Below are 24,295 nucleotides of genomic sequence, written 5' to 3'. Positions count from 1 at the left end.
CCTCAGGGGTAAGCAAAAGAGGGCTCCCAAAAGAGGCAGCATCAACCCAGATGGGCTCTCTTCCATCAACAACCTTCACACAGTCACATCACTTATAGTCAAAAATGTTTACTCTCCAAGATGCTTCCAAGAAACAGCTTACCTGATTTCACCCTCATAACCCCAGGAAAGTAGGTGAGGCAGGTAAATTCGTTGTTTACATCATAAGTGAAAAGTGAGGCTCAAAATAAATTGACTCGTTAGTCCAAGACAACCCGCACCGCCAACACAGCCCCTCCCCCCCCACTTAAGCCCAACCCCACAAAAACCCCGGTACAGCCAACCACGCACTATCTATGCAACCCTGGCCAAGCTGAACATAAACCTCAGATGGTCCACCTGTAATAAAGTATAATAATGCTGTTAGGAATATTAAAAAGACGATCCATATAAAGGGTGTGGCACAGTGTCTGAAACGTCGTTGGGGCTCAGAAAATGTTTGTTATTACTACCACCACTATTGTTAACAATAATATGCGAAGCCTTCCCACTACAGGAACCCTCGGCGACTAGCCTTTCAGGAACCCGCATTACCGGCACTCGCGTCGCCCTCAGACACGATTCCATGGACACGCCCCCAAACAGACCCTCCCCCCTAAGCACGCCCGGCACCTCCCCCTCGGACAAGGCCCTCTCCTCACAAACCTTACCCTAGATAGACTCTCCCCAGTCAGCCTCGGTTACGAAGGAGCCCTTCCGCTCACACCCGCCTCTCCAGCATCCCTTTTGGGCCCGGGCATCCCTGCGGGCGCCCAAACCAAACGCCAGCAGCTGGACCGTGCCGGTTACCTGGCCCCGCTCTCCCGCTCCTACTCTGGCTTTCCCCGGATCGCGCTGGTCGCAGGCTCGCGCCAGCGCCGTAAGCACACAATTAGTTTAAACTATGGCCCCGCCCCCTCGCGCCGCCCTTCAATTGGCCCCTGTCGGCTGGCGTCGCACGCAAGAGCACGCTGGAGGACCCGGGAAAAGGAAGTGTGAGGGCCACTGGAAACGGAGAAAGGGTGCCACAACTTCCGGACCCCGGCCCTCGGCTTGAGGGCGAAGGCAACTACAAATCCCTGCACCGCCCGCGGCCTTGGAACCCAGCCCCTGACGGACTACAGCTCCCGGTAGGCATCGCGGCAGCGCCTATGGCGCTCAGCTGGGACGTGGTGACATAGGTAGTTACCATGGAGTTGCTCTGAGTAACCCTGAGATAGTGGGACGCAGAGACTGGAGGGGAAGCAACTGCGGGTGAGTTGGGCGGGAAAACAGGAAACCTGCTCTAGGGGACAAGAACTCGGAGAGGGGAGGAGCACACGGAAAGACTAAGAGCTTCCTTTCTCGGGGACCTGAGACCTTCCCCCGTTACCCCTTATCCCTTTTCGCAGTGAACAAGACACAAACCCATATGGGATAGACGGGCGCGGGGAGGGAAGGGAAGGCTGAGACACATACCCAGACAGATTTGGGGGTGCTTAAGAACCTCCCCCATCACAAAGATGGGACCCTCTAATACTACTGTCTCAAATCCCTGACACATCCTGGGAGATCTGAAACGTCCTCAGACATGGGGTTGGTTTTCCTCTGGTCGACTGAGACCCTCTTCAAGACATGGGAGTAAGATTAGAGTAAATCACAGTCCCTAATTCTGGATTTGTAGGAAACTTTCTGGGGCTTGAACTGCCCCTTTCCTTCCAAGCAGCAAGACCCCAGGGTAGAGCCTCCTTTTCAGAGAGTCAGCAGGATCTTCCCACACATACTTATTAGGCGTCCTGTCCTTAAATTACCTCTTCTCCCTACACCTCCTCTGTGGTCTGCTTCTCCAAGTTCTGCAGTTAGAGCTTCACTCCTTTTCAGTCTTCATGAGAGATCTATTACAACTTACCCAGTGTCTTCACATCCAGTCTTTCTTTTGAGCTTTGTGAGTTCAAGGATATTTATCCCCATTTCACAGATTGGAAAACTGAAACCTAGCGAGGAGCAGTGACTTGCTGGAGGCCACACACCAAGTCAGTGACAGCTAGGACTAGACCCCCGTTTGCCAACTTCCAGCCAAGTCTCTAGCTTGAGCCTACAGCCTCTCTAGCTTAAGGACTTGTTCAAAGTAGTAAGATAAACTGCCCCAGGGAAAAGAAACTTGTATCGCCTACATTGAGTTATTTACATTTCAGCCTGAATGGGTTTCAGATCCTTCCTTGAAAGTTTAAATGGGGAAAGGGAACTAGAGAGACTAAAGACAATGGGAATCAAACAGATTTAACTAAACAAGAAGTAAACAGTCTTGCTAACACAGCACTCATGTCTGATGCTGCCATGATTAGTTAGCTTCTGGCTGGCTCCTAGCTGGCCCTGATTGGTCCACTTACTGTCTTAAAGCTCCCCCATGCTTGGTCCTAGGCCCACTTCCCACCTCACTCTAGATTCTCTTCATGGATATTCTCGTCCACATCCACAACTTCATTTATCATCTATATGCAGATGTACAGGAGTGTGTATCTAAAACCCCACCGAACCCTCATCTCCAAGCTCCAGATCTATATAACAAACTGCATCTTCAACATCTCCTTCAGGATATCTCAAAAACATCCAAACTCAACATGTTTGCAGCTGAACTCATAATCCCTATGTACTCCAAGCCTGAATTTCTTCCAGTGTTCTCACCTCTGTCCACCATTACGGAAGTAAAAAAACAAGCGTTATCTTTAATACCTCTTTCATTTCCCATCCATCATAAAATCCTGTCGGCTTTACTTCTAAATATCTTTTCTCTAGTCGTAGCTACCATCACATCCTTCCTGCCTTCCCTCCGAACCATTTTGCATACTGCAACCAGAGTAATCCTTCAAAATGCAAATCTGATATTGTTCACTTTCCCCACAATACCCCCAATTAAAAATATACCTTGGGCTTCCTATTGCTCTTAGCATCAAGCAACATCTCAGCTTGGCTCCTGCCCACCTCTCCAGCCTCCAGTCTAACCATACATTTCCCTCCCACTCTCCCTCCAGTTATATGGCCTTCTTTAAGTTCTTCAAAATTTCCAAGTAACCACTTACCATAGAGCCTTTGCACATGCTGTTATTTCTTCCTGGAATGTTCATCTTTTCCCTCTGCCATAGTTAATTTGTACTTATCCTTCAGATTTCTCTCGATCAATTTTTTTTTTTTTTTTTTTTTGGCCGAGCCGCGTGGCATGTGGGATCTTAGTTCCCCCACCAAGGATGAACCCGTGCGCCCCTGCATTGGAAGCGCAGAGTCTTAACCACTGGACCGCCAGGGAAGTCCCTGTCAATCACTTCTTTAGGACTATCTCCCCTGACTGCCCAGAGCAGCTCAGATCCGTCAATTATAGCAACCTCGTGTCCCTCTCCTTTATAGTGTTATTCACTGTTGCAATGTTTAACATATTGTTAGGTACGTACTACTTGCCTCCACTGTCAGGATACAACCATGAGAAAAACATGGCTTCTGCCCTGGTGGAGTTTATGTACACACAGATAGTAAGGAGATAATCCTAGTGTTACGAGTGCTACCAAGGGTAAATATAGGGTGTTATGGGAGTCCAGAAGAGAAGTCGCACATCTAGACTTGGGCATGAGGGTAGGCTCCTCAGAAAAAAGGGAAACCGGAGCTGAGTCATTAAAAATTAGCAAGGCAAAAAGAAGAAGAAACTGTACTCCAAGCAGAGAAAGCTGGATGTGCAGAAGCCCAGAGGCAGGTGCAGGGAACTTACTCCAAGTAGTTGCATTTGGCTGGTCTGCAGAATTGGAGGTGAGGATAAGAGATGGGAGTAGAGAGATGGGCAGGAACCAGTTTGAATTTGGGGCCTACCTTTGGCACCTGGAAACATAACTTCCCAGAATACATTAGATTATGTGGAAGATTTTTCATGACAGTCTTTGGTTTTTCTTCCACCTGTAGCCCATAAATAGAAACCCTCACTAGGCCAGGCTGTTGAATCTCCTATCAGATCTCTTCATCTGAATATTCCTGAAAGCTTCCTGGGCCATCATGTTGCTACTTACCTGAGAGAGAGAAGGGACAGGCTATCAACAAATCAAATTCCAATTGTTAGCAATTTCCAAAAACTGAAAACAAATTTCCATCATCAACTTGGGATTGGTTAAATGAAGTTAAATTAAGTAAAGTTTTTTTTTATATAAATTTATTTTATTTTATTTTTGGCTGAGTTGGTTCTTCGTTGCTGCACGCGGGCTTTTTCTAGTTGCGGCGATAGGGGGTTACTCTTTGTTGTGGTGCGCGGGCTTCTCATTGCGGTGGCTTCTCTTGTCGCGGAGCACGGGCTCTAGGTGCGTGGGCTTCAGTAGTTGTGGTTCACGGGCTCTAGAGCGCAGGCTCAGTAGTTGTGGCTCGCGGGCTCTAGAGCGCAGGCTCAGTAGTTGTGGCGCACAGGCTTATTTGCTCCGCGGCATGTGGGATCTTCCCGGACCAGGGCTCGAACCCGTGTCCCCTGCATTGGCAGGCGGATTCTTCTTTTTTTTTTCTTCTGACTCCCAAGCCTTAACTTATTTTTTTTTTAAATAGATCTTTTTTTTTTTTTTTTTTTTTTTTATTTTTGGCCGTGTTGGGTCTTCGTTGTGGTGCGTGGGCTTCTCATTGCGGTAGCTTCTCCTATTGCGGAGCACGGGCTCTAGGCTCGTGGGCTTCAGTAGCTGTGGCACACAGGCTCAGCAGTTGTGGCTTGCGGGCGCCAGAGCGCAGGCTCTGTAGTTGTGGTGCGCGGGCTTCGTTGCTCCTCGGCATGTGGGATCTTCCTGGACCAGGGCTCGAACCCGTGTCCCCCGCACTGGCAGGTGGATTCCTAACCACTGCGCCACCAGGGAAGTCCTAAATAGATCTTTATTGGAGTATAATTGCTTCACAATACTGTGTTAGATTCCGTTGCACAACAAAGCGAATCAGCCATATGCATACACATGTCCCCATATCCCCTCCCTCTTGAGCCTCCCTCCCATCCTCCCTATCCCACCCCTCTAGGTCATCGCAAAGCACCAAACCTATTTCCCTGTGCTATGCTGCTGCTTCCCACCAGCCAACTATTTTACATCCAGTAGTGTATATATGTCGATGCTACTCTCACTTCGCCCCAGCTTCCCCCTCCCACTCCAAGTCCTCAAGTCCATTTTCTGTGTCTATCTCTTTATTCCTGCCCTGCAACTAGGTTCATCAGTACCACTTTTTTTTTTTTAGATTCCATATGTATGTGTTAGCATACGGCATTTGTTTTTCTCTTTCTGACTTACTTCACTCTGTATGATAGACTCTAGGTCCATCCACCTCACTACAAATAACTCAATTTCGTTTCTTTTTATGGCTGGGTAATACTCCATTGTATATATGTGCCACAGGCAGGCGGATTCTTAACCACTGCATCACCGGGGGAGCCCAAGTAAAGTTAAAGTAGGGTACACACAAATTCTGTGGAACACTCTGCAGCTATTAAAAAGGGTAAGAGAGTCTACAACAATTTGAAAAGAAAAAAATAGCTTTACAAAGGAACAGACAGTATGTGTTTATTTTAAAATATACATAATTTTGTTATATACGTCTTCTAGGAGGTTATATTCCCAAACTGTAAATCATGAGCGTTCTTGGAGAGTGAGATGGAGAGCCACACTTTTAGTTTTCACTTGATGTATCTCTCTATGTTGTTTGACTTTATTCAGCTATCACGTTAACTTTTAAAATTAAAAAAGAAAAACAGTAAATGATATTTCCAATCGGGAGAAGAAAAACTCCAAAACAGAGCAGGTATGCCCCTAACCCTATCATTCATCAATTCCGTCAACGTAGACAAATGAGGAAGGCGCTAGGGTCTGACTAGCTCCTGGTCATGAGGCTGAATAGCAGCTGGGAAAGACTGACTCCAAAAACATAGCCACTGGAGCGAGTAAGGCAACCTCAAGGCTCGTCAGTTCTCCCCAGCAGTCAGGTTCACTATGTGACACCTTGAAGATATCATTCATTTATTCCTTCATTTCTTCTTTCATTTCTCCATTTATCCATCAAGGCTTTAGTGAATACCCAGGCTTGGTGCAGGGTAATGGTGGGAAGAGAGACAGAAGTCTGACTTCTTTCCCTGTCCTCAAGCTTACAAGGAGGGAACAGGAAGTAGGTTATAAAGAAATGAGTACAGAGAGTACAACTGGTTCAATTTATTGAACACCTGCTACAGGACGTACAACAGCTCTCAAGACAGGGTTTGTCTCCATTTTACAGATAAGGAAACAGGCTGTGATGAAATTTTATTCAAAGTACAGTGGGGGCATATATCAATTAGTTATTGCTGTATAACAAACCATCCAAAAACATGGTGGCTTAAAACAATAAACATTTATTATTGCTTCCAAGTCTCCGAGTCAGCCATGTATTTCTTCTGGTCTTGGCAGGGCTGATTCATGTGTTTGCAGTCACATGTGGGTTGGGTGACTCTCCTGATCTTGCCTTCGGGTAGGCTGGCTATAGGCTAGTCTAGGATGGCCTCACCTGGGATCACTGGCTCTCTTTTTCACGTATCTCACCTACACGTTTCTCATACCCCTCCAGCAGGCTAACCATGTTCTCTTGGCACTGGCAAAGAGCACAGGGCAAGTCCTCTCTTTAAGCTTCTATTTGCTTCATGTTTACCAACATCCTGTTGGCCAAAGCAAGTCTCATGGCTGAACCCAGCATCAGAGTGGATGGAACTACAAAGTTAGAGGGCAAAAGAGATGGATACAGGGGAGACCATGATAGGGTTCATCAAGGGAATCAATCTGATACAGGGCACAATGATCAATTTTATCTGGAAAGAAAGTGTTCATCAAAGAGGGTATACTAGAGCTAAGTACTGAAACATGAGAGTATTCACTAAGTAGGCAGCTGTTCCTTAGAACTGGATGCAGGCTGGTTTGCCACAATCAATAGCAACCCAGCAGGATTTCCTGTGCTCTTTACAGACAGGGTTCTATTATTTGTATCTTGGCTTCATTCCTTCTGGTCAAGCATAGGGCAGCAGGCACTCAACAAATGTTTGAAGAATTGAATTAAATATCTTACTGTGAATGAGGTGTGGACTGAAATAGCTGAACCTCGGAGCCAATTGTTAGAAAGTGCAGCTTAGCATCAACACCCCCAAAACAGAAATCCTTGTATTTGGCAGTTTCTCATTCATTCCTCCCACAAACATTTCCTGAGTGCCTGCTGTAAGCCAGGTTCTGTGTTAGATGATGAATAAGACACAGTACTAGCTCACAGCCTGGGCTGGTGTTTAAATGGAGAAGACTAATAACCCTTTCCAATGGGCAAATTTGTCCAACTACTTGGGGCTCCATTTTTTTAAAATAAATAAATAAATTTATTTATTTATGTATTTATTTATGGCTGCATTGGGTCTTCGTTGCTGCACTCGGGCTTTCTTTAGTTGCATCGAGCAGGGGCTACTCTTTGTTGCAGTGCACGGGCTTCTCATTGTGGAGGCTTCTCTTGTTGCCGAGCACAGGCTCTAGGTGCGCGGGCTTCAGTAGTTGTGGCACATAGGCTCAGTAGTTGTGGCTCGCGGGCTCTAGAGCGCAGGCTCAGTAGTTGTGGCACACAGGCTTAGTTGCTCCACGGCATGTGGGATCTTCCCGGACCAGGGCTCGAACCCGTGTCCCCTGCATCGGCAGGCAGATTCTTAACCACTGCGCCACCAGGGAAGCCCCGGGGCTCTATTTTTAATACTAATTCATCCAGAAAAATGCTTCAGGAGCTGGTGCTACACAAAATCAGAAGTCCTTTGGAACTGCACTGAGGTTCTCTGATGGTCAAGGAGATTAATGGTAAAAATACGCCCTTGAATATTTTAAGCTAAAATCCATGTCCTGTAGTGCTGAACTCTGGGGTCCCAACTTGAGAAAATTATCCAGTCTTGCTCAGAGGCATCAAACTTCTTGTGGGTTCTAGGTGAGAAGCAAGCCAGCTTCCTCTATTTCTCCAAAAGAATGTGTTCTTTGTTGTGTCTGTAGATTTGATATCCGAAGATTCAGGTCTCCCCAATCAACAGCCCATGCCCATCAGGCCAGTCTCACACTTGACAGAGAATTCAGCTGTGAAGTGACTCAAGCCAGCACTTCCGCAAAGCTCAGTTGAGACTGCTGCTTTTTGAGAGGAAGACACTCACTTTCCATTCCTCTAAACCTGTTAAACTCTATCCTTCATATGTTAAGTCACCAAAAAAGGAATTTATCTAGACTGTATTAAGCTTAAGCTGAATTATAAGCTATCAGGTCCATGGTTTCTTAAGAGAAATTCCATTTTAAGAACATTTGTGAATTTCATAGTCTCTGGATACAAATTGTTTCTTTGAATTGAATGATGAGAACCACATATACTAAGGTTTCCACTTTTGCTTTAGCTGCCAGGAATTTCAGGGATAAATAGAGGCATAGTTTCCTAATTCCCTGGTTCATCTCTCTCTTTTCCTTTATTCTGGCTTTTCTCTTCCATGTTTTCATTTTCTATATCTGTACTGTCCAGTATGGTAGCCTCTAGTCACAAGTGGCTATTAAGCACTTGACAGGTAGCTTGTCCCAGTTGGGATGTGCTGTAAGTGTAAAGTATCTCAAATTTTAATATCAATTATATGTTGAGTGATATTTTGGATATATTGGGTTAAATAAAATATATTATTAAACTTAATCTCACCTGTTTCTTTTGACTTTTCTTTCTACTAGAAAATTTTAAATTACATATGTGGAAAAAGAAACTATACACGTGGCTTACATTTGTGATGTTCATTATATTTCCGTTGGACAGCTCTGTTCTACAAATCATCCTGTTTTATGAGTGTGTTATTACCGTAAAATACCTCAAATCCTTTTGGAAAGCAAGTAAAGTAGTAAATGCAAAGGAGGTGACAGCAGTGGATGAAGTGAGAAGGGGAGGTTGACTGGGACATGTATTTGTCAGTCTATTTGTCTTTTGTTTGTGTCACATACAAAACCCCTCGTAAAGTGTGTCAGCTCTCCTCTTCACAGGTGAGTGGTGTTCTCATGGCTCTGCCCAGTCAAAAAATTCTGAGCTTTATTTGAGCTAACAAATTGGAAAGGATCTGATAAGACAATTCACACCACGTTGTAAATGACTGATAACACTGTGTTCACCCCTCTCAGGGGGTATTTCCATTTTAACAGGGAACAATCCCTGAACCCAAAGGAATGAATCCCTAATGGTGGAGTTTCAGGCATCAGTGACAGGTGAGTGAGTGAGGCAGACTCTGGTTTTATGTGTATGTATGTTTATATATGTATGACTACATTCAGGACGTAGCTGAAAGTAGGGTCTTCAGATGAAAAGATAATGGAGCCGACAGACAAGGTGAGCAGAGAAGGTAGCAAGTCCCCATCTGGGTCAGACTGCAAAGGGCTGTCAGACACCAGATCCAGTGCAGACCCTCAGGGGTTTGCAATAGAATAGCCCAGTTGATGTCACCAGAGGGTAGGTATCAAGACAGCTTTCATGGCAACTACTATGGAGTAGCAGAAAGGGCCTCAGAGTAGGATTCAGAAGACTAGGATTGCAGTCCACAACTGACTCACTGGCTTAACTTTGGGCAAGTGCTTTCACCCTGGGGCCTCAGTTTCTTTGGAAAGTACAAATGGGTATTATAACTATCAATGAACTCTAAGGGATGTGAAGGTGCTCAGAGAAGTAGGAAGTGCCCTACAAATGCAAGGAATCATGATTGTTATCTTAAAGTAGAAATGCAGCCACGCAAACCTGGGGTAGTGGAGGGTATATAGCAGGGGTGGAGAGCTATGAGGAAACCTGAGGGCCGAACACCAGTCCTTCTCTGTCCTCCCAGGCTGAACCCGGATTCCCAGGGCCCATGCTTACACCTGACAAACGATGGCCTGAGCTATGAACAAACAGGACTATATGAACACTTCGGTGCAAGAGCCCCCTCTTGACTACTCCTTCCGAAGCATCCACGTGACCCAAGGTCAGCCCCCAGAGCACAGCATTCCACTCACCATGGCAGCAGGATGGGTGTGGTCCCTAGGGAGAAGCCAGTCTTCTACTTAAAAGCCTAAAGAGATTCTTCCCATAAGCATATGGGATTTTTGTTGTTGCTATTTTGGGGAGAGTAGTGGGTAGGGAGGTGGGAGTGGAAGAGTTTGGCCTTCTTAAAAATTAACAGCAAATCTGAAAGGAACCAGGGGGCTTTCAGGGTAACTGATGATCTTCAAAAGAAGCCAGGCTACAGCAAGATAGTCAGGTGGAAGAAAACTGGAGAGCCAGTCTATCAGCCAATAGTTTTATTCTCCATTTTTTACCTGGAGAGAAGAGACTAATGAAAGGAAAACACAGGCTGCTACAGAGTCCCAGCCAACAGGCAGAACCCACTTTCCTCTGAGGACACAAGCCTGTTCTGATCACTGGTAAAACATGCAAGGTCTTGTTATTAACAAACTGGCATGTTTCCAGTCTAAATATTTATTGACAAATTTTATATTCATTCCAGTCATATCCAAGTTTATTCCATTATCACCCACACTTATTACAGGTCCCAGCACCGCCCACGCTCATTCCTATTTTATCATTCAGCGTGTTTGTAAATGGGCACCTAGAACCTTTCAGGAGGGGACAGAGGGAGTCTCTCATCAAGATCATATTCTCAAGGGAATATGCTTCTTCCCAGGGAAGTTCTTCTGTCTTTGTTATCTGCTCTCATAAACACATCAGTACGTCTGCCTTCACAGAACACAGGTTGGCATCAACATAACCTAGACCCATTATCTGGCTTTGGTCGACTCTCTTAGGCAAGCAGCGGCCACCTTTAAGTTCAGGAAGTACATGAATAGTTATCAAGGGTACTGGATACTACTTGGGTTTGGGTTTAGGGTACTTACTACTTGGGTTGACATCAGCTGCAACAGTAACTCCCATTTGTTCTCTCATAGCACACACCCACTTGCCGTGATCCTCCTTTATTATGCACAGCATCACTTCTGATTGATGTAGTCCATGTTTCACAGGGTTTTAGCTGCAATAATGGCTATGTACAAGATAGCTGAGGTGACAGAGCAAGGAGAGAAGTATGGCTCCTACCTACCCTGAGAATTCCTAGCTCTGAGTGGGGAGTGTGGCTTAGCCCTCTATGGTGTCCTCAGAAGGAGGGGAGAGACAAGCTACTATGACCAAGGATAACTGCACAGCACAAAACATAATCTGCACAGATGCCCTGTCTTTCATTTAATAGTTAAATCTTGAGCACCCACTACTATTAAGCCTTCTATATATGTGTGTGTAGGTCTGTACACGTATGCCAGGCATAGTGCTCCTTGCTGAGTGGGGAAGGGAGAAGGAGAGGCACATCTAAGCCCCAAAAGGCCAGTCCCCTCAGGTTCCCCAGGGCATTTGGCGCACTTACTTAAAATTGGGGTTAGAGGACAGGGTAGAGTTTGGGGGTACTTGGTACACTATTTCCTGAATTAATCAATATATGGATCATAGAATCTGAAATGGCAGTGACTTTAGAAGGCATCCAGTCTACTACCTCCAACCCATAGTGCTCTAACTGCTCACAAACCCACAGTTAAGGGAGTCCCATACCACACACCTACCAGCCCTTCCATTACAGGGTGAGGAATGACACAAGGCAGTTCTTCACATCAAACACATGTTCTCTGGGGACACATGGGAAAAGCTGCATGGCAACCCTTCATAGATATGAAGACAGAATTATGTTTTCCCCAGATCTTCCTGGGGCTAGATAACCCCTAGTTCTCTGAGTGTTGATATCTGTGGTCCAATTTCCAGACCTGCCTGCCTTGGCCTACTCTGAACAGGGCAGCTTTGACAGATCCTTGGCAATGCAGTGCTCTGATGGAGTCGGAGGAGAGCAGCCTGGACACCCTCCTCCACCCATGATCCATGATAACAGCAACCCCAGGCAGCCTCAAGTTCTAGGCAATGCCATCCCCAGTGGCTCCCCCTGAGCTGGGGATCAGCCCATGCTTGCTGGCATTCCCCAAGCTGCTGCCTCATCAGACTGGAGGCTAGTCCGTAGGTGGGCTTATTTTGATCTTAACTTTTACTCATCTGTCTTTTCATTTCAGGGTTTGCAGTCAGGAGATGTGAGGTTGGGGGTCAGGATTAGGAGTTTATTCACGAGCTGGGGTACTCCGCTCCATGACCCTCCTGCCACCTTCCCCCACCCTCAGGCCCCAACTGTGGGTCTGCTCACTCCAGGACCAAGACAGAGAGCCACCTGGTGGATGCTGCCTGACCTGCAGCTAAGGAGAAGAAGTTTAAGCTGGGTGGGGGTGGAAGAGAAGTGTGTCCAGTAAGAGCTGAGGAGAGGGTGAAGACAAGCGGACCAGTTCAGAAAATACTGCTTCCTTTCTGGGAGGCAGCTTTAGACAAGTAACTAAAGGCACAGAGGCAACAGGAAACATCTAGTCACCTCAGCCAGAGCTGGTGTATGGTTCTGACTCTGCCACTGACAGACTGTGAGCCTCCTGGTTCTCCCTGCCCTGCCCTGGTTCTTAACTTCTTTAATGGATGCCCCCTCCCCCCACCCTCGCTCTGCTTGAAGAATCTCATCTATTTCTCTAACTTGTACTCTATGCTAATGATTCTCAAGTCTATGTCTCCTTCATATCCAACTGCTTACTTGGCTTCTCCTCTTTCCAGTACTATAGGAACCTCAGACATGCCAAGGCCAAGCCTGAACTCATCACCTTCCCAACTGTTTTTGGGTTTTTTTTTTAATTTTGATTGATTGATTGATTTTTCTTTCTGGCTGCGTCAGGTCTTAGTTGCGGCACGCGGGATCTTCATTGCAGCATGTGGGATCTTTTTGTTGCAGCACACGCGGGCTCTTCGCTGCAGCGTGTGGGCTCCTCTCTAGTTGTGGTGTGCGGGTTTTTCCTCTCTAGTTGTGGCGTGCGGGCTCTGTAGTTTGTGGCACGTGGGCTCCCTAGTTGAGACACGCAGGCTCAGTAGTTGTGGCGCGCAGGCTTAGTTGCCCTGCGGCACGTGGGATCTTAGTTCCCTGACCAGGGATCGAACGCACGTCCCCTGCATTGGAAGGCAGATTCTTTACCACTGGACCACCAGGGAAGTCCCTCTTCTCCTTTTCTTAATCCTGTATCAGTTCATAGGACTGGCATCTCACCAGTCATCAAGAAAACTGAGCAACACCCTTGAATTTTTTTTTTTTTGGCCACGCCACACAGCATGTGGGATCTTAGTTCCCAGACCAGGGATCGAACCTGCGCCCCCTGTGTTGGAAGTGCAGAGTCTTAACCACTGGACCGCCAGGGAAGTCCCAACATCCTGGAATATTATTCTACCCTTGCATCTAGTCAACCATCAAGTCATGCTGTTTTTATGTCCCTCTCATCCTTGCTTAGATGACTGAAAGAGGCAAATTGGTCTTCCAGTCCCACCCACTCCCTACAATCCATGCGCCACACTAAACCTTCAGAGTGATCTTTCTGAATTGAGAGAGCTGAATCATCTCCTTTACTTTCAACCCTCCAGTGGCTTCCCATCTTCTACAGGATAAAGTCTAAGATACTCAGCCTGCTTTTCAAGGCTCCATGTCTCCTTTTCCCTCCTTGCCCCCTTGTGTAGTACGTGTGTGTGTGCCCACACTATTCCATACCTCTGTGCCTTTGCTCATGCTCTTCTCACCCTTTCCACCCTTCTTTGCCTGGTTAACGTCTCCTAACCCACTGAGATATCCAGCTCAGGCTTCACCTTCCCTGGGAAACTTCCCTAAGTTCCCCAACTGGGTTAGGAGACCCTTTTCCATGCTTCCACCACTTAAATAGCATTTATTATAGTATATTGACCGTTTGTTTTCATCTTTCCCATCTGAGCTCCTCCAAGGCATAAACATCTGCTTCACCCCTGCTCTATCATTCATACAGAGCTTATCTCTCATTTTGTTCACCATTGTATATCCAGTATCTGGCACATAGCAGTTACTCAATACTAATGGAAGAGGGAGAGGACATCAAGAATGTGTGACATTGAAGTGAATTCTATAGGCTCTACCAGTGGATAATTCTGGATTTTGTGCTTCAGCATCTTGGCTCAAGTCCAACACCTCTGCTTCTTGGTTTCTTCATCTATAAAATCCGCCTCCCTCCAATTCCCACACAGGGGTGGTACACAGAGGACCCAATGATACAATAGACCTGAGAGGAGCATGTGACCCAAACCAAGAGTTTGGGATGGGAAGTGTTTGACCCTTAATCCAAGCTCACTCTGACTGCTGGGGCCTGGGGAACAGTGCATACAGTCGCACTAGACACAAGCATGGGATTCTGGCCCTGCCAGCTCCTCTAGCTACAAATCCTCCCAGTTCTGTTCCTTTGCCACCCCCCAGAGCCAGAAAAGCAAAGATGACATACCCAAAGTTCACTCTGTCCCCACAGATCTGTTAAGCGAGGAGCCACGGACAGGGCTACGACCACTAAGGCACGCAAAGTCAGGGAAGTCAATGTCTCAGTCCCTGTGGCTGAACAACAATGTCCTCAATGACCTGAGAGACTTCAACCATGTGGTTTCACAGCTTCTGGAGCATCCGGAGAACCTGGCCTGGATTGACCTGTCCTTCAACGACCTGACTTCCATTGACCCTGTGAGTCCAGAGGGTGGACCTGACGCCACCTTGTCCAGCCCCCAGCCTCTCCACCTCCCACATATTATCAAGGAAGTAGTGAGGCAGCATGGTGCCCTGCAAAGCACATGGCTGTGGGCTCAGATAGATATAGGTTCAAATACTAGATCTGCCTCTGACTTTGTGACCTTGAGCAAGCTCCTAACCTTTCAAAACCTCAGCCTTGCTGTCTGAAAAATGGGGATAATATGCCAGCATTATAAACATTTTGTGAGGATTAAATGAGAACATATGGAAAAGCAACCGGCACATAGCAAGCCTTCACATAGGAGGCTGAAGTAAAATTGTAGCTTATTATTGGGCACCCACTGTGCTTTGTGCCAAGTTCTTTTGCAGAGGTAGGTACTAAAAGTACAGCAGTTACTTTCCATGAACTCAGGCTAAATTTTAAGAAACAAACAAAACTGGCCCCTTTTCATCCAGGATCTGTGTTAGAGGGGAAAGGAGTTAGAGTATGACTTGGAAACTGTTTCCCAGGTGCAGTGATCTCAATTTAACTACTATTTTAAAAGCTCTTATGTACCTAGCATGATGCTGTCCCCTGTCCCCTGTTGTGATAGAATCTTAGAACACCAAAGCTGGAATGGTCTTCAGTGAAGGGACAGCTAAGGCTCAAGGAGGAGCAGGAGAGCCCAGGCACCTGGCAAGTCAGTGGCAGTGATAGGACCCAGGCCCATACCTTCTGCCCCTCGGATCACAGTGCTCTGTCAGTGTGGTGCCCCTGTACCCCTTCAAAGGTAAATAAAAGTAGGTTGGAATCAATCTAGTATGGCTCTGGGGGTGACAAATCGTTCCCCAAACTCTTCCTTCTCTGCCCACAAGTCAGTCCTGAGCACAGATACACGGCTCTGTCCAGTCTAGCTTCCGGTTTCCTTCCCCAACAGGTCCTGACAACTTTCTTCAACTTGAGTGTGCTCTACCTCCATGGCAACAGCATCCAGCGCCTTGGAGAGGTGAACAAGCTGGCTGTCCTCCCTCGGCTCCGCAGCCTGACACTCCATGGGAACCCCATAGAGGAAGAGAAGGGGTATAGGTAAGTGCCCTGCCCTGGAGGTGGGCTCCAGCTGGGCTCCCATGAGGGAAAGGAGGAGGGTTAGGGTTAGAAACCTAACACCATCCTTCTGCTATGCTTGGACCAGGGAAGGGAGTAGAGGGCTTTAGGCATTTCTTGATGTCAGTCAGGATAAATTCAGTCTCCCCCACACTTTACTCAAGTCCCTCCATTCCTTGCAGTCAGAGGAGATAGGAGCGACTGGTGGAGGGGGAAAGGGGTTCTAGAAGGGGGCCTGGCCCCCAGCCTAAGTCTTCCCCACAGGCAATATGTGCTGTGCACCCTGCCCCGTATCACCACGTTCGACTTCAGTGGGGTCACCAAGGCAGACCGCACAACAGCTGAAGTGTGGAAACGCATGAACATCAAACCCAAGAAGGTCTGGATCAAGCACAACGCACTCTGAGGTTCCTGGGACCCCAGCAGTCCTAAAGGCCCGGGGATGGTCAGTTTGGTTTGACAATAAATGATTTGAGCTGTTCAGCAGATCAGAAGTCTCTTATACCATGTAAAGATGCCCCCCAACTCAGGCAAGCGCCAGTAGCTCTGGTCTCACTTCACTGAAACAAGGAGGAAGTGGAAGGAAAGGCCTGCTGGCTTGGGATGCAGAAGATCTGGGCTGATTGCATGGCCTTGGGAAACTTATCTAACCTGTCTGGGCCCCTTTTCGCTCTTTAGCTCAGATATCCTGAGGTTAGAGTTGCTTCACAGAGCACCAAGGTTCTGTGGAGATGCCTCAGAGGCTTCCATGACAGGAGGCCAATAAGATGGGCTGTAACCTCTGAACCCCTCACTTCAATCAGATGAGAGTAGTTCCACTGTCATGTTTACATGTCATGATTCTAAAGATTTCACTTGATAAAAAGAATCTTCTGCTTGAAACTATGTGTCTGCTGACTCTGTACCAGGTGCTGTTGGTCTCCCTGCATACCTCCACCCCCTCACCAGGCTTCTTGGTAATTCCACTGAGCCTGAGGCAATACCCACAACAGTGACAGCTGCCTCAGATTCAAGTTTGTTCAGCTTTGACAGTGTTCCCATCACTGGAGGAGGAACAAGCTGAGTCTTATCCAATCTGAGGTTAGTGCAGGCCAAGTCTCAGCTAAGACCTGGGAACCCTGAACCCTTATCTCCTTGATTCCTTTTAGTGCCCCTAGAAGATGACCCCTCCCCCTCCTCCACCTCGCTGCTCACAGACTCGAGTAGCCAGAAGTTAGTAGTAGGGTGGTGGGCAGGACAGAGGGGCTGGAACCAGCACACAGATGGATACACTTCCTTTATCGAGGGTGACAAACCAAACCAAAACAGAAAAACCCCAAACATGTAAAAACCCAGGGTGCTAGAAATACAAACTCAATTCATTCAAATTCAAGCTCATCCAGACCCTGGTCACAAGCCCTCGTGAGGTGCATGTGAGCACCAAGTCAGGGAGAGGGGGACAGGAGTGAGGCCAAGAAAGGGTGGGCAGGGGGTCCTAAGAGGCCCCCTAGTGATCACCCTCACACTGGCACCTCCACCTTCCCAGTGACGGTGCAGACCTACCAGGCCCTGTCCCTGTGACCCCCACCCCACCCCTGGCCAGGGCTTCGAAGGCCAGTCCCAAATGGTTCTACCCTCCCTTGTTCCATCCTCACTTGCTCAGGCTCCTCGCCTCACTCTTCTCCTCCTCCTCCACTTTCTTCTGTGATTAGTAGCAGGTTAGGATACTGTATAAGCCACAGTGAGGCTGGGGGCCAGGGGAGGCAGGGTGGAGATGGAGTGAAGAGAGGAGAGGAAGAGCTGTCCAGGGGCCCCTCTCTTCATGGAATCCCAAACTGCACAACCAGCTCCTCTTTTGCGTCCACACGGATCTGAGAAAGTGCACTGTAGGCATAAGCAGCTATCCTGGAGACCTGGGACAGAGGGACCGGGAGAGAGGAACAGAGAGACGGGTGAGAAGGGAGATCCGGAAGCAGGGGGAGGGGATGGATGGCCAGAGAGGGGATGATGGGGGACAGGGAGCCAAAGAGAAAGGCAGGGATGGGAAAGACAGAAAGGAAGAACAAAGGGTAGCAAAAGAATGAAGGTTTAAGAGAGGGATGGGGAGGAGAAAAAAACTAAGAGTGAGGTGGGAGTGAGTAGGGCCCACAGGCTACCAGGCTCCCTAACTCCACTTCCCTACCTCCTCTGAGGTGGAGGGGCGAACCCTGTACCTCGCTGCCACCCAGCGGGCAGGGCCGGGGCGAGGGGTGGCTCACCTGCTGCAAGTCGGTGAAGGGGACAGGCTCGCTGGCCAGCACTTGGTGAGGCTGGCTGGTGAGGGACGGCAGCGGCGGCAGCTTCTTCCAATGGGTCAGGCTGCTGCTCAGCACAGCCAGGCGGGTGCTGGCCGAGAGGGAGGGGTGGGGGGAGGGTGGGGACAGGCAGTCAGGCCACAGTCGGCCCAGCCAGCCCAGGCAAGCTTCACTTCCTCAGACCAGAGAAGCAGGTGACAGCAGCCTCAGCTCACCACGAACCCACTCCAGGCCGACCTCCTTTAGTCTCCGTACCCTTGAGTGTCATGGGGCAAACTGGGTCAACAAGACCATCTACTGAGACACCCAAGTGACTTGGGGCCACCCTCCGGGCCACACCCAAACAAGAAGCCTGGACTGGGGCGCAGGCTCCAAAGCTGGATCAGAGGGAGGGGAAGGGAGGGGCCCAGGTAGCCTGAGGGATCCAAGCTGGCCAGGGGCTCACCTGTACTGCCTTGCCCGGTCCATGTACTCGTGCTGCTCCATGCCCTGGGAGTCTGCAGCAGACACGTCGATGATGTTGCTTTGGGGAGAAGAGGCAGAGAGGACATAACAGGTGCTTCCGAGACGGACAAACAAGACTCACTGCCAGGTGCCAACTCCAGGGCTATCTGACACCAGTGTCCCTGCCTGCCCACAGGAGCAGGGCTGGGCCCAGAGGCACCTCTTCCCACTGATCTTGTCCCATCCCCCACATCCTGGGCCTGGCTCTCCATCCCAGTCTTTCATATGGATGAAGGAGGTCTGCGCCAGGCCCGGTCCTGTGATGCCCACCTGGCTGTCTTGGCGAGGATGGAGGAGAGCAGCGCCTGCTCGTCGGTGCGAGCAGAAGGCAGGCTGTGATAGTTGGGCTCGGCTCCATTGAGGGCTTTGGTGGGTGGGCTGCTAGGGTCCAGCAGCAGCTTCCGCTCCTCTCGGTCCTAGGAGAGGCCATGGGGGGAGACGTCAGCCCTGAGGCCCTTAGTCCAACTCACCTTTATTAGGCTCTCTTCTCAGCCCAGCTCTGACCTTTAAGCACCAAAAATATTTTTATTAGGAATATCCCAAGTGGCCAACTGTACGGAATGTCAGCCCTAAGGCTCAGATCCTGCCTGCCCTTGGAAGCTAAGCTAAGCTGGTGGTCTAGAATGAATTAAAGTGGAACCAAGCAGTCTTAGAGGCCCTGAAAAGATGGACAGAGGCACAAAGCAGATATTTAGTAACAGCCCTGCAGCTTCAGAAAATGGTCCAGGGCTTCCCTGGTGGCGCAGTGGTTAAGAATCCGCCTGCCAATGCAGAGGACACGGGTTCGAGCCCTGGTCTGGGAAGATCCCACATGCCGCGGAGCAACTAAGCCCGTGCACCACAACTACTGAAGCCCGCATGCCTAGAGCCTGTGCTCTGCAACAAGAGAAGCCACCGCAATGAGAAGCCCGCGCGCAGCAACAAAGACCCAACGCAGCCAAAAATAAATAAATTTAAAAAAAAAAAAAGAAAGAAAATGCTCCAGCCCCCAGCAGAGAAAGGATATTGGAGGCTGGAAGACAGAGGAGGTGGAAAATACCAAAACAGTGGGGTGTAGAGGAGAAACTAATACAAGTCAGGAGCCCAAGAATGGCCCTCCTAATCCCCCAGATCAGATCCTCCCCAGCAAGGCTGTCTCCTCCCAGGATGGAGAGGCCCTGTGAGGCCAGACAAGGCCCTGGGCCCCAAGGAAAAGCAAGTCCAACCTCTCAATGGCCATTCCTCATATTATCTCAGGAGTCCCAGTTCCAAACTCTGGGTCCCACAGTCCAAGTGTCCCTTCTTTTTCTTTTCTCTTTTTTTTAATAAATTTATTTATTTTATCTTTGGCTGCGTTGGAGCTTCATTGCTGCACATGGGCTTTCTCTAGTTGTGGCGAGTGGGGGCTACTCTTCGTTGTGGTGCATGGGCTTCTCATCACCATGGCTTCTCCTGTTACCGAGAATGGGCTCTAGGCGCGCGGGCTTCAGTAGTTGTGGCATGCAGGCTCAGTAGTTGTGGCTCGCAGGCTCTAGAGTGCAGGCTCAGTAGTTGTAGCACACAGGCTTAGTTGCTCCGCGGCATGTGGGATCTTCCCGGACCAGGGATCAAACCCGTGTCCCCTGCATTGGCAGGCGGATTCTTAACCACTGCGCCACCAGGGAAGCCCTTTTTTTTTTTTTTAATTATTTATTTATTTTGCTGCACTGGGTCTTAGTTGCAGCGTGCCGGATCTTTAGTTGCAGCATGTGGGAATCTAGTTCCCTGACCAGGGATCGAACCCGGGTCCCCTGCATTTGGAGCACGGAGCCTTAGCCACTGCACCACCAGGGAAATTCCCGAGTGTCCCTTTTTTTTTTTTTTTTTTTAAACATTTATTTATTTTGGCTGCGCCAAGTCTCACTTGCGGCATGCGGACTCCTTAGTTGTGGCATGCAAACTCTTAGTTGCGGCGTGCATGCGGGATCTAGTTGCCTGACCAGGGATCGAACCCAGACCCCCTGCACTGGAAGTGCAGAGTCGTACCCACTAGACCACTAGGGAAGTCCCCAAGTGTCCCTTCTTGAGGGCAGGTCCCTTCTACTCTCAGGTGGTCACTCTCCTCTCCTCTGATGCTCTCTTTGTGTGGGACTCCCAGAACCAAACTTGGTGCTTCCGGTGTATCCTTACCTGAAAAGCTGGAGTTGTTCCCTCCCTTGCCAAGCCACCACACCTCTGTGAATGTGGTTTCATTAGTTTCAGCAGCCCTGTTTCTGCTAGCCTGTGCTAATCACCACAACCCCTAGCACTGACCTGGGACCAAACCAAGTCTCCCTGGTCCTGTATAATTCTATGTGTTATTTCTCCTCGTCTTGTTTTAGCCCCTTGTTCTTATCTACTGCAATCTTTCTGAATATAACCCTGCCTTGAGCCCATCAGCTGCAAATCCCTGCTGGCTTTGTGTCAGCTGCAAATTGGATAAGTGGATATGCTGGGTATCTATCCAAAGCATAAAGAACAAGGGTGCCCAGGACAAAACCAGAGACAAGGGGCCATCCTGGCTAAAGCGGACTCACCAGCCCTCAGTGCCAGACCACCGGACTCCTTAGTGTTCCGTTTCAGGCCTATCTCAGTTCCTACCAGACTTTCACACTTGCAGGCTCCCAGCTCCCCTGCCCACAGCTCCACAACTCTGCTTACAGAGGACACTTCCTCCTACCCTGCTTGCCCTGCCCTAGGCAGGGCCAGCCTTTTGACATTACTCTTCTGTCTCAAGCCTAGGTTGCCCATGTCCCCAGTTCCCAACAGCATGAGACAGAAGCTATGGGCTTCTGCCTCATCGGCTCCCAACTGCTAGACACCCCGACCCCCTAAAACACAAACTAAGTACTAAAAACAAGATGTTTGCCAAAGATTAAACTATCTCTAAGTAAAGCCAGCTCCATAATGAAGCCGGAGTTTGCTTCTTCTTATATGTCCATCCTTTCCCCAGCCCCACTTCAGACAGATCCTCCTGCAGGATAAGGGGTTCTTCAAGAACAAGGTTGTTTTCCTGAGACCTAGACTCCTGGAAGAGGCCATGCTACCACAATTAGAGTGGACAAATAACATCACCCCATCCCCAAAAGGGTGACTGGAGCATGGGGGAGGTTTTTCACACCAAGGTTTGTCCTGGAGTCAACGTCTACCTGGGAGTCAGAGCTTCACTGGCTACTCTAGCACAGACACGTATGTGGCCTATCACTAGCCACCTGGTCTGTGGGCACAGCTAGAAGACACAGCTCGGCCCAACGGATAAAGACATGACTTGGCATCAAAATACCTTGCCTGTGGCACTTCTCAGCTCTGTAACCTTGGTTAAATCACTTAGCCTCTCTGAAGTTTTTCTTCACATTTAAATAGACATAACTGGTACCTATATGACAGACGTTTTGGCAAGAATCAAGTGAGATAACTGTAAAAGGTCTTTGAAAACTGTAACATGTTATACATTTCTCTTTATTATTATAACAAAGGGTCCGATGTGAGAGTGGGAGAGGGGCCTGCCCAAGACCCGAAAGAGGGGACAGTGAATGGTTGTGGCTTGTAGACCAGGTAGTAAGCGGACCTTCGCCACGTGAGGCCTCAAATCACCCAGGACTGATCAAGCACCATCTCTGGGGGTTAGAAACAGAAATGAAAGCCCATCAAGGGGAAGGTGGAGATTCAAGAAAACCGCAATTCCAGCTAGAAGCTGGTATCCTTTCTCATAAAGAGTTAACCCTTGCCTCATTCCCTGCAAGAGTCCATATTATGGTTTAAGGGACAATTTCCCATTAAACCATAGCTTTCCCAGTAGGCAGGGATATTGTCTCCTATTTCTAACAGGCTGGAGTGAAGTGTGAGGTACTGGCCGTATGGCATGCCTAACATAAGGCACAGAAATATGAGTGCATGTTCACTGGGCATTTGGAGGCTTAATGAGGCCCAGGGGCCACCCATCCCTCCCATACAAGTGACATTTTCCCCAGCTTAAGTCCTTGACCCAAAATAGATTCACATGAGTCACTGCGGAAAGACCTACTTCCCATTTACCAGTGATATAATCCGTTTCTGTGACCATCTACTCCACTAGACTGTGAGCTACTTGCTGAAACCTTTCTACAGTTTTTGTCTCTATACGTGTTGAAATGTACAATCCACGCTTAGAGGTAACCAAAAAGGCAAGTGGCCAACAACTTGAGACTTCATCCTTGAAAAGGTCTTCCCCTCCTCAAAGGAGGTCAGGCAGGCAGGCAGGGCAGGGATTAAAGTGTGGCAGGAAGTTAGAATACACCAAGGGGAAAAGACAAAATTTAAAACTGTACAGGCCTTCCCAGCCTAATCCTTTCTGCAAAAGGATCAGATATACAGCCAAATTCCCAGGACAAACACCCTGCTAGCTAGAGGAACCCTGAGGCCCCAGGTAGGGACTGCACTGAGGCAGGCCAAACTGAGCTCCCCAGCCCACCTCTCTTTTCCCCCCAATCTAGCCTAAGCTAAACCCGATTTGTTGCTTTCCAACTTCCCACACGTCCTGACGTCCTCACTGTGTCTATTAAAACCTTCACTGATCAACTCAAATGACACCAATTTCCAGAGGCCTTCTCTGACCCCAGATCAGCAGTGACCTTCCTTCTTCAACCCCAGGGATTCAAGAGTATACACAGATTCCTGATTCATATCGGGACACTCTCAGAGCCTCAGCTTACCCACCTCTACAATGGATTCACAAAGCCCGTTAATGCAAAGCACAGAGAAGGCACAGGAAGCTGGGAAGAAAGTGCTTCCCCGAGACCTAGGCTGAGAATCCTTGAAGTTGTAAAGGTCTGAAGATAGGGAAAGATGGAAGGCGCGGGAGCGAGCGGGATAGGCGGCTGCCTGCACATCCCAACACAGGGGCTGTGCAGAAAGAACTGGGGCTTTAAAAGGGGTAGCAGTCCAGCCCGGCGTCTCCTCTGTAATCTGTCCTCTCCGGGCCCCCGTACTCAGTGAGCCCTGCAGTCCGGCTGACCCTCTTCTGCAGCCTTTTCTCTGGGCCCCATGCCCCAGGATCTCAGCCCTCACTCCCGAGCCCCGCCCGCGGTGGCCGCACCTGGTCCGAGTCCTCGTTCTCGCTGCTGTAGCAGCACCCCATGGCGGGGGTCGGGCCGGGCGCTCAGGCCGCGCCGAGGAGGGACAGCATCCGTCAGGAGCCCTTCCGGTCACATGACCCGCGCCTGCATCCAGCAAGTAACCACCGCCCCCGCGCCTACCCCTTCCTGGAGGAGCTTAGCCGCTGCGGCTGCCGCCGGAACCCCGGCTTCCGGCCCCGCCCCTACCGCGTGATCTTAGCCAACCAATGGGAAGGCACACGCTGCGTGACAGGCCGTGAGACACGTGATGCAAGGAAAGGGAGGGGCGGATCATATGACTTAAGCCTCTTCCCGGTCTCAGCCGGAGACTTTCACTGACGGCTACAGAAGCCCACGTGTTAAGTGTATTATGTGTTCCTGTGGCTGCCAGGCTACCTTTGTGGGCCAGTGAGCGAATTTATACCAATTGCCGTCATGAAATACTCTCCTAAATGCCTTTAGAGGGGCGAGGAGGATCCAGGCTCTATGCTCCAAAGAGTACACACCAATAGGCCCAGTTGCCTGGCGCCAAGGCTGGGTACATACAGAGGGTGTGGCACCCAACCTGGACTGGGGATCTGAGACTTACTGGAAGAAGGGACCTTATACCTTCACAAACCGAAGCAGAGTGGAGCTCAATCCTGGTGGAGGAGATAGAGGCCACCTCAGTGATCTCCTT

The 24,295-nt window shown here is 49.0% G+C and overlaps 3 protein-coding genes across 9 annotated transcripts in view; 1 reads left to right on the top strand and 2 right to left on the bottom strand.

The window, feature by feature from the left end:
* NUMA1 (nuclear mitotic apparatus protein 1) overlaps positions 1-878 on the bottom strand; it is a 73,316-nt gene extending 72,438 nt beyond the window's left edge. The window contains exon 1 of one of the 2 annotated variants that reach the window (XM_061201320.1): positions 690-878. The gene's annotated coding sequence lies outside the window, so the exon portion shown is untranslated. The remainder of the gene's footprint in view (positions 1-689) is intronic. The other variant, XM_061201323.1, reaches the window with a different exon arrangement.
* Positions 879-1,060: 182 nt separating this feature from the next.
* LRRC51 (leucine rich repeat containing 51) lies at positions 1,061-16,237 on the top strand. Of its 6 annotated transcripts, none has more exons than XM_061201307.1 (5): positions 1,061-1,148; positions 9,866-10,003; positions 14,454-14,659; positions 15,583-15,731; positions 16,014-16,237. In XM_061201307.1, the coding sequence occupies exons 2-5, from the start codon at positions 9,922-9,924 to the stop codon at positions 16,153-16,155; spliced, it is 579 nt and encodes a 192-aa protein (XP_061057290.1). In that variant the 5' UTR covers positions 1,061-1,148; positions 9,866-9,921; the 3' UTR covers positions 16,156-16,237. The 6 variants fall into 6 exon arrangements, with proteins under 6 accessions (XP_061057290.1, XP_061057294.1, XP_061057291.1 ...); XM_061201308.1 differs by lacking the exon at positions 9,866-10,003 and adding an exon at positions 9,174-9,257 and having other exon boundaries at positions 1,070-1,148; XM_061201306.1 differs by lacking the exon at positions 1,061-1,148 and adding an exon at positions 1,240-1,272.
* Positions 16,238-17,012: 775 nt separating this feature from the next.
* On the bottom strand, positions 17,013-23,779 carry LAMTOR1 (late endosomal/lysosomal adaptor, MAPK and MTOR activator 1). The gene is made up of 5 exons (XM_061201315.1): positions 23,598-23,779; positions 18,797-18,942; positions 18,468-18,545; positions 17,987-18,113; positions 17,013-17,641 (listed from the first exon to the last, which is right to left on the bottom strand). The coding sequence occupies exons 1-5, from the start codon at positions 23,637-23,639 to the stop codon at positions 17,549-17,551; spliced, it is 486 nt and encodes a 161-aa protein (XP_061057298.1). The 5' UTR covers positions 23,640-23,779; the 3' UTR covers positions 17,013-17,548.
* Between the last annotated feature and the right edge of the window lie 516 nt (positions 23,780-24,295).

This window comes from Eubalaena glacialis, chromosome 10, assembly GCF_028564815.1.
Source record: "Eubalaena glacialis isolate mEubGla1 chromosome 10, mEubGla1.1.hap2.+ XY, whole genome shotgun sequence".
NCBI lineage: Eukaryota > Metazoa > Chordata > Mammalia > Artiodactyla > Balaenidae > Eubalaena > Eubalaena glacialis.
Note: the sequence above shows the minus strand (reverse complement) of the source record. Positions and strands in the feature narration are given on the sequence as shown.